The sequence below is a fragment of the Enhydra lutris genome, unplaced genomic scaffold (genome assembly GCF_002288905.1).
Source record: "Enhydra lutris kenyoni isolate GAN:26980312 unplaced genomic scaffold, ASM228890v2 scaffoldscaffold15, whole genome shotgun sequence".
In the NCBI taxonomy this organism is placed as follows: Eukaryota; Metazoa; Chordata; class Mammalia; order Carnivora; family Mustelidae; genus Enhydra; species Enhydra lutris.
In genome coordinates, this window is record NW_019154099.1 from 26053841 (window position 1) to 26067276 (window position 13436).

The window sequence follows — 13436 nt, forward strand, 5'->3', positions numbered from 1 at the left end:
AAAATAAAATAAAATGATACTTTAATGATGGGAAAACAAGTGAAACAAAAGTTTTTCAGCTTCTCTTATCTCTCCCTTTCCCAATTTTATTGAGATATTAACACATATCATTTATTTAAGGTGTAAAATGTGATGCACATATATGTTGAAAATGATTATCACAATGTATTTATAATTGTATCCTTTTGGTGAATTGATTCATTTATCATTATATAATGACCATCTTTGTTTCTTGTTACCATTATGACTTAAAGTCTATCTTGTCTGATAAAAGTATAACTACCTTTGGTCTCTTTTTGTTTGCATTTCCTTGGAATATTTTTCTCCATTCCTTCCTTTTGGAGACTATGTGTGCTCTGAAAGCCTAAGTGAGTGTCTTGTAAGCAGTATGGAGTTGGGTCTTATTTTTTAATCCATTCAGTCACACTATACCTTTTGATTGGATAATTTAATCCAGTTATATTTAGAATAATTATTGATAGGTAAGGATGTCCAATGCCACCTAATTGTTTTCTGGCTGTTTTGCATTTCCCTCATTCCTTTTTTCCTCTCTAGTTATCCTTTTTGTGAATTAATAGTTTTCTATAATGTTATGCTTTCCCTTTTTATTTTCTTTAGTATATGTACTTGAGGTTTTTGTTCTGTGGTTACCAAGCAGCTTACATAAAACAACCTATAAATATAAATATAAATATAAAAGTCTATTTTAAGCTGATAGCAACTTAATCTCAATCACATACAAAAACTACTTTTTTTTACTCCCCACATATTTTGTTTGATGTCACAATTTACCTCTTTGTATACTGTACATCCATTAACTCATGATGATTGCAATAATTATCTTTAAAATTTTTGTCTTCTTTTTTTTGTCTTCTAATCTCTGTATTAGAGTTACATGATTAACACATCATGACATTACAGTTTTAAATATTCTTTTTTTTTTTAGATTTTATTTATTTGACAGACAGAGATCACAAATAGGCAGAGAGGCAGGCAGAGAGAGAGGGGGGAAGCAGGCTCCCCACTGAGCAGAGAGCCCGATGTGGGGCTCAATCCCAGGACCCTGGGATCATGACCTGAGCTGAAGGCAGAGGCTTTAACCCACTGAGCCACCCAGGTGCTCCTTAAATATTCTGAATTTGACTGTATACTTGGCTTTACAAGTATGGTTTATACTTTCAAGGTTTCATGTTACTAATTCAAGTCCATTCATTTCAGCTTGAAGAACAACTTTCAGCATTTCTTCTAAGGCATGTCTAGTGGTGACATATTTTCTTAGCTCATGATCCTTGCAGCTTTGCATTATTGTTTATGCATTCAAGGAAGTAGGTGGCTCTTCCAGTCTTTATAGACTGGCTTTGGCAGGCAAAGTCCTTCACCAGTCCGCCCATCTGAAGATTCTGGGTGTGTCAACTGGTGGTACAAGCTTCCTGCTAGAGTCCTTGGGTGGTGAGATCTGGTTTAGGGTCAGCAGGTGGGTGGGCCTGGTACTTTGGTATACATGTGACTAGCCTGGTTCTTGAGTCTTCAGGGGTACCTGGATCTTGGGATCACTGGGGTGGGTCTGGCACTTGAGTCTGAAGTGACTAGCTTGAGACCTGGACCTACATAAGTGGATGTGGGTCTCAGGTACCAGGGTTGAGTTTGGCATCTGTGTCCTTAAAGCCTGATTTGGTCCCAGGATGGTTTGGGAGGCTGCTTTCATCAGAGTCAAGCTGGAAGCTAGGGATACTAGGGATACTGTGTTTACCTTGGTGCCAGAGCAAGCATGGAGCTTGGGGCCTCTGGAGTCAGCCTGTAGCCTGGGACCTTGGGAGCTGGCCTGAAAGTTCTTTTATCTGGGCCAGGTTTGCTGTTGGGACAAGTAGAGGCAGCCTCAAATCTAGGTCCTCAAGGACCAGCATGACACTGGGGTGGGCTATGGACCATGTGTACATGGAAGTTGGCTTGGTGCTTTGGTGGGTCAAAAGCCTGGATCTCTGGTAGTCAGCCTGGCTGGGCCTAGCCAGGAGTCTGGGTTCCTAAGAACCTGCCTGTAGCCTGGGTTCTAAGCAAGTGATTGGGAACCTGGGGCCACCAGGAGACCTAGCCATGAAAGAAGACTGACATTGGGATATGCTATGAGCCTGAGTCCATAGAAGCCCTCTGGAAGCCTGGTACCATGGGTACTGCCTGGAACTGTGGCTATTACATGGGGCCACTGAAGCCAGAAGGCACTGAGAACTTTTTTTTTTTTTTAATCCTGAAGTTTTTCAGAGCTTTATTAACTATCAAGCTGATTTAAAAAAAAAAAAAGATTTTATTTTTTTTGACAGAGAGAGGGAGCACAAGCAGGGGGTGGCAGGCAGACGGAAAGGGAGAAGCAGTCTCCCCCACAGAGCACGGAGCCCAATGTGGGGCTCAATCCCAGGACTCTATCATCATGACTGAGCCTAAGGCAGCTGCTTAACCAACTAAACCACCAAGTCACCCTATCAGGCTGACTGAGAGATTTAGGTGGATGTTGGATTTAATAAAATAGAAGAGATGAGTTACTCTTCTGTCATCACAGAAAATCTATGTAAATAAACTTTCCATCAGTACAGATATAGTACTACTTGTCTACTTCTGAATATTAATATCAAAATTACTTATGAAAGTAATTTCTTTTTACTGCATTTAATATGTTTTAACTGTTTATTTAAAAATAGGTTTTATTTATTTATTTGAGAAAGAGAGAGAAAGAGAGAGTGCACAAGCAGGCAGAGGGGCAGAGGGAGAGGGAGAAGCAAACTCTGTTGAACAGGGAGCCTGATGTGGGGCTTGATCCCAAGACCCTGAGATCATGACCTGAGCTGAAGGCAGACACAACTGACTGAGCCACTCAGGTTCCCCTAAGTGTTTCTAAATATATCATTTCAATTGCCACTTTTAGCTTCAACTATTTTCATGCTAGTGCTCAGTAAAAAATACTAAAATCATATATATGTATCATATATATATATATATACATATCTATATATATGTGTATTTCTATGCACATAAAATTATAAATAATACTATTTCCAACTCAGAGGATGTTAGTTGTTTAAGATTTTCTCGTTTACTTCTGTGAAATGCACTTACTCTTAATAATGGCTAGAGAGGGAAAAGACTTTCACAGACTAAATGGTATTTCATTCTACACCTGTGCATTTTAACAAAGTAGGCTCTGAAAACCCTTTAATTCTCCTAGCATTGAAAATTTGGCTGTCCAGGGATGCCTGGGTGGCTCAGTTGGTTAAAGTGGTCTGCCTTCAGCTCAGGTCATGATCCCAGGGTCCTGGGATCGAGTCCTGCATCCAGCTCCTTGTTCAGCAGAGAGCCTGATTCTTCCTCTGCCTGCTGCTCCCCTGCGTGTGCTCTCTCTCTGACAAATGAATAAATAAATAAATAAATAAAATCTTAAAAAAGAAGAAATGAAAAAAAAATTGGCTGTCCGATGATTAAAATTGATCCTGTCAGTCTAATTTTTTAGCATCTGACATCCCTGATTACAGGTAGACTACCTAACAAAAATTCCCTATATGTAGTACTCAGGGATTTATATTCAGTTTTTTTGGTTCACTTGTTGATAATCAATTATTCTGGGCCATTTATGGGAAGTTTATATTTATTTTAGAGTTTCTCTGAAAACATAAAGCACTGACAAATTCAGAATTTTGATTATTTTCCATGACAAAAATGTATTAGCGTGTCATCTTAAGTATTATTAGCTTTTTAGAACTAACGTACTTAAATATATGCTTAGCAGTAATCGAATGTATCTATATAAACATTACATTTCATAAATACATTGATAGTTGTGACTTATATCAGGTTAAAAACATATATACAATATAACCAGAACAAAAACAAAGGGTTTTATGGAGAGCCCTTTAATAGTCATAATCTATTAACTTAAGTAGGGATTGATTTGAAAGGTTTGAATGATGAGATAATAATAAGAAATTAAATACACATTACTTCATGAATTAATATTTAGTGAGTGCTTATAAGATTAGCTTTCAGTGTCTTTCCTAAAGGAGCAGTAGATCTTAATGTAAATTGCTTCTTTTTTTCATTATTTGAAATTATTATAATAGCCCCATGTTCCAGTGCTAATGATTGTAACATCATATATATTTTGCCCAAAGGCAATAGTCATCTGTGCTAATCAAAATATAACAAAATAAGTAAAATCCATTCGTTTGTTACTGGTGCTAAGATGATTATTTGTTTAAAGCAAAGAACTGATTTTGCATTAATTACTAACATTTTACTGTGCAAAAGTATAAATAAGGACATACAATGTAACTGTGATTACTAAAAACAGCACTTGCCTTTTCCTGGTGCCCCATAAATATTTTCCCACATATTAGTTAATGTATGTTTAACTTAGAATCATAAGTACATAAATTACTTATAAAATAGTACTAAAGTCTTAAGTCATGATGTAAAAAATATATAAATCCTTACTTCCATGAATTTAGAAGATAGCCTTAGGCTAAAATTTTTCTTATCACATTTAAGGAAAGTATAGATGCTGACAATAATTACTCGCTACAATGTCTGCTAACTACATAAAATATTTAAACATTCAGAGTTATATGTGTAAAAGTAATAATTACCCAGATATTTTAGGATAATCTAAAGTAACAATCAAGTTTATTTCTTAGTCATCTTGATTATTATAAAATAACTTGTATAATTAAGTTATTTAGAAAATAATATTAAAAATCTAGATAAAAAGAATAACAAAACAATGTAGAATATAATTAACATGAGAGAATTATTCAGTATACTGATTAAAAATACTTCAAATGAGAAATATTAAATTACTACCAATATTAGGCTATAAAATAACATTATGTAAATTACATGAAACACTGCTCTTTTAAAATATTAATGAGCATTTGATGTGCTAATATACTTTTGAGTTGATTGAGTCCCTCTGTCTTTTTACACACACACACGCACACACACACATATAATTATTTAACCAATTTATAAGTTAAATGAAGTAAATTTAGTTACACTCTCAAATTAAGAATATCTTTCACAATAGAATTTTTAACTACTTGCTATTAAGATGAGAGTTCAGGATAATTTGCATATTTGCCACAAATATTACAACATTGAATATCTCAATAATAATGACTATTTGTTAATGGCTTTCTTCCAATAATAATGCAATGTCATAGAAATATTTGAAAATGCATGTGGATAGTATATTATTAAAATTGTTGCCATAGTTAACTGATATTTTGAACCCTACCAGACCTACATTAGTTTTTCAATGTTAAATGTTCCCTCCTATGCATTTCTTGCATATCAAATTGACTTTCACATTTTAATATTGCTATCATGGCAGAAATATAGCTTAATTCTTCAGGAATGTTTTTAATAGTTAGCCCTTAGATGTACATACACTATCTAAATAATAAAATTTAAATTAAAAATATAGGAAAAAGGAGTACATTGAAAAGATTTTTTATATTGATAACTTACACTTTCTACCAATTCATTAGCATTAATAATAATAACATACATCAGGGTAGTTTAAGGCTATTTGCCTATATAGTCAACTACTTAAAATAATAAAATAATAAGTATCAAAATTAAATTATTTTCTCAATTGCAATATCAAAACAAAAAATGAAAAACAAGTAAAAATATCAAATTTAATGAATTTTCATAAGTGAACTGGTAAGAAATTAATGCACAAAATAATTGGATGTTTAGTTCTTGTAATCTAGAATTATAAATCATAAATACATAAGGGATGTTTAAAAGCAAATTATCTTTCAAATATATTGGACCATAAGAATCATATTAGTATGTTATAAATTTTTTTAAATTAATAAATGCAAAATAAAGATGTCAACATGAAATACTTTTTTTTAAAGATTTTACTTATTTATTGAAGAGAGAGAGAAAACCCAGGAGAAGGGTATGGGGCAGAGGGAGAAGGAGACTCCCTACTGAGCAGGGAGCCTGTCAAAGGGCTGGATGCAGGGACTCCAGAATCAGGACCTGAGCCAAAGGCAGGCTTAGCCACTGAGCCACCCAGGCGCCCCAACATGAAATACTTTAAATTTCCTAGTTGAAACAAATAATATATACCCAAGAAAACCAAATTTTCTTTTAATTTTGGCAGAAACATATATCTCATTTCAGATCTTAAGTACATTCTCCTAAATTAAAATGGATTTCCACTTAGTGCAATTATGATTCATATAAAATGGACTACTTTATCAAGACTAGGTAGAGGAAGTTTTATTTTTGAAGTATTTATATTTGCTTTATTTATTAAAAGAGATTACTTAAAATGGCATTGTAATTCTTCCCACAAAAGAAGGATTAAAAGAAAAATAATTCAAGCTCCCTTAAAAATGTAGATTCTCAACTACTTTATATAAATTTAGCTATGATCATTTGACAAAACTTAGTAGGATACATTTGTGATGTAGAATTCTGCAAATTTACCTGTATGCTTCATTATTTTTTGCATTTAAATAATAGCATTATGAAAAATGGCATGTGTTAATAGATGGAATAGCAAGTTGTTCTTGATGTTCTTATTGGAAAATCTTAACTTTGATTCTCAGTAATTTTTTGATCATCTAATCTCTGAGCCTGACAACATTTGAGAGCATAACAGTCACTTAATGAATAAACATATGGGAACACACAGACACAATATTTTTATAATAAAATATCATGCATATCATATTTATTATATGATAAATTACCTGGAAATTCATAACAAAATATCAAAGTCAAAATATTTCAAATTGCATTTGAACCCCCTTCTTTCTTCTATGAATCAAAGGCTTGAAATTTTGAGTCCTTTAACATAGGGATCAGCAAATTATGGCCTATAGACCAAATCTGGCCTGCTGCCTATTGCATAACCCACAGCTAAGAACAGATTTTACATTTCTAATGGTGGGAAAAATTAAAGGATGAATATATTCCATGACATGTGAAAAGTATATGAAATTCAAATCCCAGTGCCCATTAATAAAGTTTCATTTTGGGGTGCCTATGTGGCTCAGTTGTTAAGTGTCTGCCTTCGGGTCAGGTCATGGTCCCAGGCTCCTGGGATTGAGCCCTGCACCTGACTCCCTGCTCAGCACGGACACTGCTACTCCCTCTCCCCCTCTCCTTCCTTGTATTCCTTCTCTTGCTGCCTCTCTCTGTGTCATATAAATAAAAATCTTTTAAAAATATCAAGTTTTATCGTGCCACAAAAAATGGATTATTAATTCTCTAATCATAGAAGGTTCTACACTCTATATACCAGACTATCACTTCTAAACATATCCATTTATCCAATAAAGACAGGTTACTGTACCTGTGTGCAGGTATTTTTCGGTTCCCGACAATCAGGATAACATCACAGAGTTGTTGTTGTTTCAAGTAACTTTCCATTTTTCTGAAGGTTTGCTCAGCATGGTGAACAGCCTGATAGAATTCTTCAGAGCTACTGGAGTCCATATCACTTTGAGGGGTCAATGAATGGCTAGTTGCTGTCAGCCTACAAATCACACACAAAAAAGATGGTGTTTATAAAGTGCTAGGAGTTGTCCAAAACAATACAGAGTTTTAGAATTTTACGGCAAAATCAATGCATGTCTTCTTATGTTAATCATTATTAATGTAAGTCAGAAAAATCTATTTTGGGTGAAATAATTTGCTCTAGGAAGCAATAAATGAATTGTTAATTATCTTTTTTTCTAGTTTAAAAATGATTTAAAAGATAGGTTATCTATATTTAGTAGGGTATTAAGTTAAAAAACCTGAGAAAGTAACAGAAATAGTAAATTACTAACATGCCTCTTCTAAAATTGATTACTAATAAAAAGTTAATTTAATCCATTTGAAATTGAGGTAGATCATCTAATTATACTATTCTAAATTACAATTCCTGTGAGGTTATAGTAAATGTTCCTTTACAGAAGTAGGTGATTTTCATGATAAGAAATTATGAGACATGGTTTGTAAAAAAGATTGGCAACAAATTTGAAAGTAAATTATTGAGTTTCATATTCCATACCCAACTAATTTAAAAAATATATAAAACATAGTAGCTCAGTACTAACAAATATTTTAACCATATATATGAATGTATATGTGATAAATTTTAAAATTTTGAAACATTCATGATACTTAAGTTTGGCTACTAAATCCATTACTATCATAGACTGTTTCACAATGAAGGCTTTAAAATACCATACTGCATATTAAGGAGAAGACTCTAAATATATGCATGATAGGCCAGAAGAATGAATCAAGTATTCTGATGCCATGCTAATTAAATCTTTATAACTTTAAAAATTAAAATGAATTAGATATAACAATAATAGTGAAGTAGCTTATTTCAAGACAGAAAGTATGGAGAATTCCTCTTCTAATCACAGGGCAGTAACTTGTAGCTGACTACACCCTTCACTGAGAACACCAGGAAAAAATGTTACATATGATATCAAAATAACTAAATGAATTTAATAATAGCTACTAAGACAACCAGGACTTGAAAGACCAAGATCTTAGAATAAAGAAAAAAATCATGGAAGTCAGCTCAAAATTCTACACTGCTTCTTCTTTCCCTCTAAAGGTATTTACTAATTATAAGCAGCACAAGGTGAGAATCTGAGAAACTCAGCATAATGCCGCAGCCAATAGTATCATGGGGCTTGGATGAAAAGATAGATATTGGAATTATGGGCTCCAAAGGTAGCCAGAACTTGAGAGACAAATGAGGGGCCATAAAGGAGGAAAGTTTGGGAAAGGCTGTCATTGTGCACACTTTCCCCAGAGATATTTGTGATTCTTAAGCACCACTAGGCAAGCAGAAAATGGTTTATTGAAGATTGAAAAGTTAAATAGAGCTCAAAAGATAAAAATTTGAATTCAAGGACCAGGAAGGATGACGGACTCTCGTAAATACACAGGATCTCAGTTGAACTCCCTTAAGGGTTCTATCCTAAGAGTCAAGGGAAATGGAAATTGACAAGATAATATAAAGACGGAAACCTAGATCTGAATCAATGAAGTCTCTGAGTGCATTAATGTGATCTAATCTAAATGTCAGCAAACAGTCAAAATAAACCCCTTTAGAAAAAGATAACCTCATAGAAACTCTGATTTCTTGTGCATGTATGTAGTGCTTGACATTAAGGTAAAAAAAAAAAAAAGAGGGCCATAAATAAACTAGAACCAAAGAGAAAAACTAGACAATAGAAACAGGCTCTGAGGTGCTACAGATGTACCTCTGAATAGAAGGATCACAATTAGTTATGGATGTGAAAATAACCATCATTACTATATTTTAATATAGTACTTTAATAATAAAATATTTAAAAATAAAATTTAATTTTTAATTAAAAATAAAATATTTTAATATTTATATTAAATATATTTATATTTTTATATTTTATATTAAATATATTTTATAGTTTTACATTAAATATATTTTGTATAATATTAATATTTATATATTTATAGTAACTTAATAATAAAATATTTTATGTTTTAATATAGATGACAAACTGTAAAGTATCAAGAACATTAGGTGATATGAAAAAATCAAGTGGAAATATAATAATTTAAGATTTTGATAGAGGAACTGAACTTGCAGAATACATGCAGGTGAGAAAAACATAAGCTGAAAAATAATAGAAAATATTGAAACTAAAATGTTGAGATAAAAAGATAAACAGTTTCTGAAACAAATGAAACATGTAAGAAATTACAATATTCATATAATTGTACTCTTAAAAACAGGGAGAGGCACGATAGGGCAAAAGCCATCTGAAGACATAATGGCCAAGAGTTTTCAAAAATGTGTTAAAGACATCAAGACAAAAATTAAAGATTCACTATCCATCCACAGTAAAACAAGTTCTTAAAAGTTGCTAGTTAAAAAGAACCCTTCCTCCAACTCATTTAATGAAGCAAATATACCATGGAAACAAAACTTGGAAAGGATGTTACAAGGAAAGATAATTAATGGCCATTTTCTCTTCTAAACATACTTGCAAAAATCCTAAGCAAAACACTAGCAACTAAATACAAACTCTATGTAAAAAATAAATGTATATATGGGGCTTCTAGGGGTCTCAGTTGGTTAGGTGTCGGATTCTTGATTTTGGCTTAGGTCATGATTTTAGGGTCATGAGATTGAGGCCTGCATTGGGCTCCACACTAGGCGTGGAGTCTGCTTAAGATTATTTCTCCTTCCCTCTGCCTCTTCTGCTCCCCTAGTTCTCTTTAAAAAAAAAGAAAAGAAAAAAAAAGTATATAAAAAAGAAGTATATCAAATGTATAGTGTATAATGAATCACAAGTAAGTTGTACTTAATTAAGGAACACATTTCAATCATATAACCACCTAATTCATTCATATAGCAACCATATTAATGGAAACCTTTCTTTCTTGAGACTGAAAATGAAATTTGTTAGTACTATCTCTATTCAACATTTTTCTAGAGGTTCTTTACCATGTAATGTAAAAGGAAAAAAGAAATAAAGCCCATTAGAGTTAGACCAGAAAGTACAAATATAATTGCTATTATTTCCAGAAGACATGTTTGTGCACATAGAAAATCCAAAAGAACTGCAGACAAGTTTACAAATCTAAATCCATTAAAATTATGTGTGTTCTCTGTTACCTACAATATTTGTCTACACAATATGGTTCTTTCCATCAGACTTTACCCATTTCCTTTAAATATTTAAAACTGATAGAAATTTTGCTGTACCACATGTTTGCCTTTCACAAGTTTGCAAATTACAACTCCAGAATACAGTCATTTCCCAGAGTACATTTTAGGAATTCAGACTCAGGAATATGTGGCAAGAACATCCTTCTACACATTGACAAACACATTGAACAGAAAAGTCACAAAATTCCCTGTAGGGTGGACTTTTAAATCTAGAATTAACTTTTCATTATTGGGTTAGAGGAAGTTATGGAGAATAAAGTCAGGAGCGCAGGTTACCAAGTAGATCAAAACTGCCCCACTGATATCCTGATGTTTCTGGTCTGGTACAAGACTGCATGAATAGTGTCCTGACATCAAGATACTAGAAACAGTCCTGCAGAATGACTCCAGATAGGCTTAAAGGGGGTTGGGGATAAAGACTACATTCAGATCTTTATTTTAATTTCCTACAAGTCAAATAACATACTTAGGGCAGAAAGTTTTACACCTCACTAAGATTTTCATAGCCTGGGAAATGTTATCAGGAAAAGAATTTAGTGTAGTAGTTTATCATCAAGTCACTCAAGTTGGGGTGGACATGATATTAGAGGAAATAGTGAAAGACATATAGTAATATAGTTTTAGAGTTTAGTGAGAACACAGACAGCAAATCAAACAGGGCATAGAATTTGACAAGATTTATTTAGAGATAATTATTCTCAAGGCAGAACCTTCTTTTCCATAATCAAGGTATACTAACAAATCTTGACTATAATACAGAGGTGGGCCTCTTCTGAAGAACTTGAAAGTAATCTAAAAGAATAAATCAAAAGAACAGAGAGCTAGAAACTAGGCTTCAAACTATTTTTTTTTCCAGAATTCTTATTCACTCCTAGCTTTTCCCTTAAAAGTGCTAATTCTTTGAATTTTTCCCTATTAGATCTGAAAACTAGTTATTTTTTCTTGAAGGTTGGTTTTCCTGTCAGAAAAATTGGTTAAGTTGGTTTGACTTGATTTTCTCCCTATAAAATCATTGTCATAGTGCTTTCACATTTTCTCATAAATCATTTCCTGAAACCAGGCTTGAGTAGAACTCTTTGACCTTGAACTTTGCCTCAGGATTTAAAAAAGGGTTTCCACGTCAGAATACTTAGAATTCTTTTTTTCTTTAAGATTTTATTTATTTTAGAGAGAGAGCACAAGCAGGGGGAGCAGCAGAGGGAGAGGGAGAAGCAGACTCCCCACTGAGTAGGGAGCCTGATGTGGGTCTTGATCCTAGGACCCTGGTAACTTCCCACTAAGTACAGAGCCCTGGATGACAGGGGTGGGGTGGAGGGTGGAGGGCTTGATCCTAGGACCTTGAGATTATGATTGAGAACTGAAAGCAAGAGTTGGACACTTAAATGACTGAGCCACCCAGGCATGCCTTATTATTATATCTTTAATGTCACTATGTAAGAGTAGAACTAAAATGAAAAAATAAATTTGCAAGCAGTTTTCTTTTTTCTCTTGAATAAGTTAGCTTTTGTTTTGAGGGAATAATCAAAAAAATTTTCTATAATACCAGATAAAGAAATTACCAATACATAATTCTTGGGCAAGACCTAAACGTAGTGAAAGATGCTGTTATTTAAGTGAAAAATAACTATTTGTTTTAGCCATAAAATTTAGCGTACACTGCAGACTTCTCTTAATATTAAGTTTCCATTAGCAAAATATTTATTGTAACTTGTAAAAATATTTCTGGTCAAAAGTTTGCATTTTATTCCTTCCTTTTGCTTAAATTATTTTATATGAAGCATATGTCATTTCAATTTTAAATCCATAAAGCCATTTTTACAAATTATTATGTAAAAAATATCAAAGATCAAGAAATAAGCAAACATTCTCAGACAATAAAACACATTATTGCATATCTATTTAAACTTGAAACTTCTACACCTAAAGTTAATATTTCATAATTTAAAACAAAAAAGAAAGAAAAGAAAAGGGAAACATTTTTAAATAAATAAGTAAATTTAAAGAATCAACTTTGCATTATTAGAATACTAGCAAAAGAAACATCATCATCATATATCAGCATGGCAGAGTAAACCGGTGATCAGAATGAATGTCTAGCTATACAAACACACTAATTTCAAATCTTTTAATAACCCCCAAGAGAGAGGTTTAGATCCAGGAAATATTAGAAGGGATAGAGTTCAAGCACCAGGTGCTACTACTTAGAAACAAGAAAAATGAATACAGTCATTAAAGTCGCTTCTGGGTACAATTTTGTCTTAAAAGATAATTGGAATTTTAAGTATGGCTTTTTATCAGAAGTATTGAAACACACATACACACACACTGGTAAGACAAAATAATAAAAAAAAAGAATTCATGTGTTAGAGAAAAACTATTCTAGGCTCCATCAGTTACTGCACTTTGAATCTCAATTAATTTATCTATAAAATAGAATATTAAAACCTAGTTATACGATGTTTGTGGAAAGAACTAAAATATGTATTTGAAGGCACTAAATATATTTCCAATAAAATACCAGACATAAAAATGTAATCAATAGGGGTGGCTGGGTGGCTCAGTCATTAAGCATCTGCATTTGACTCAGGTCATGATCCCTGGGTCATGGGATCAAGTCCCACATCTGGCCCCCTGCTCACTGGGAAGTCTCCTTCTACCTCTCCCACTCCCCCTGCTTGTGTTCCTGCTCTCACTGTGACTCTGTCAA

At 33.0% G+C, this 13436-nt stretch overlaps 1 protein-coding gene across 2 annotated transcripts in view; it reads right to left on the reverse strand.

Moving 5' to 3' along the window:
* LOC111147077 (kelch like family member 1) overlaps positions 1 to 13436 on the reverse strand; it is a 388136-nt gene that overhangs the window by 257481 nt on the left and 117219 nt on the right. Inside the window, exon 2 of one of the 2 annotated variants that reach the window (XM_022502960.1) lies at positions 7358 to 7540. The exons of the other annotated variant lie outside the window; for it this stretch is intronic. Coding sequence (XP_022358668.1) covers positions 7358 to 7540 — 183 coding nt within the window. The remainder of the gene's footprint in view (positions 1 to 7357; positions 7541 to 13436) is intronic. 2 annotated transcript variants of the gene reach the window in all.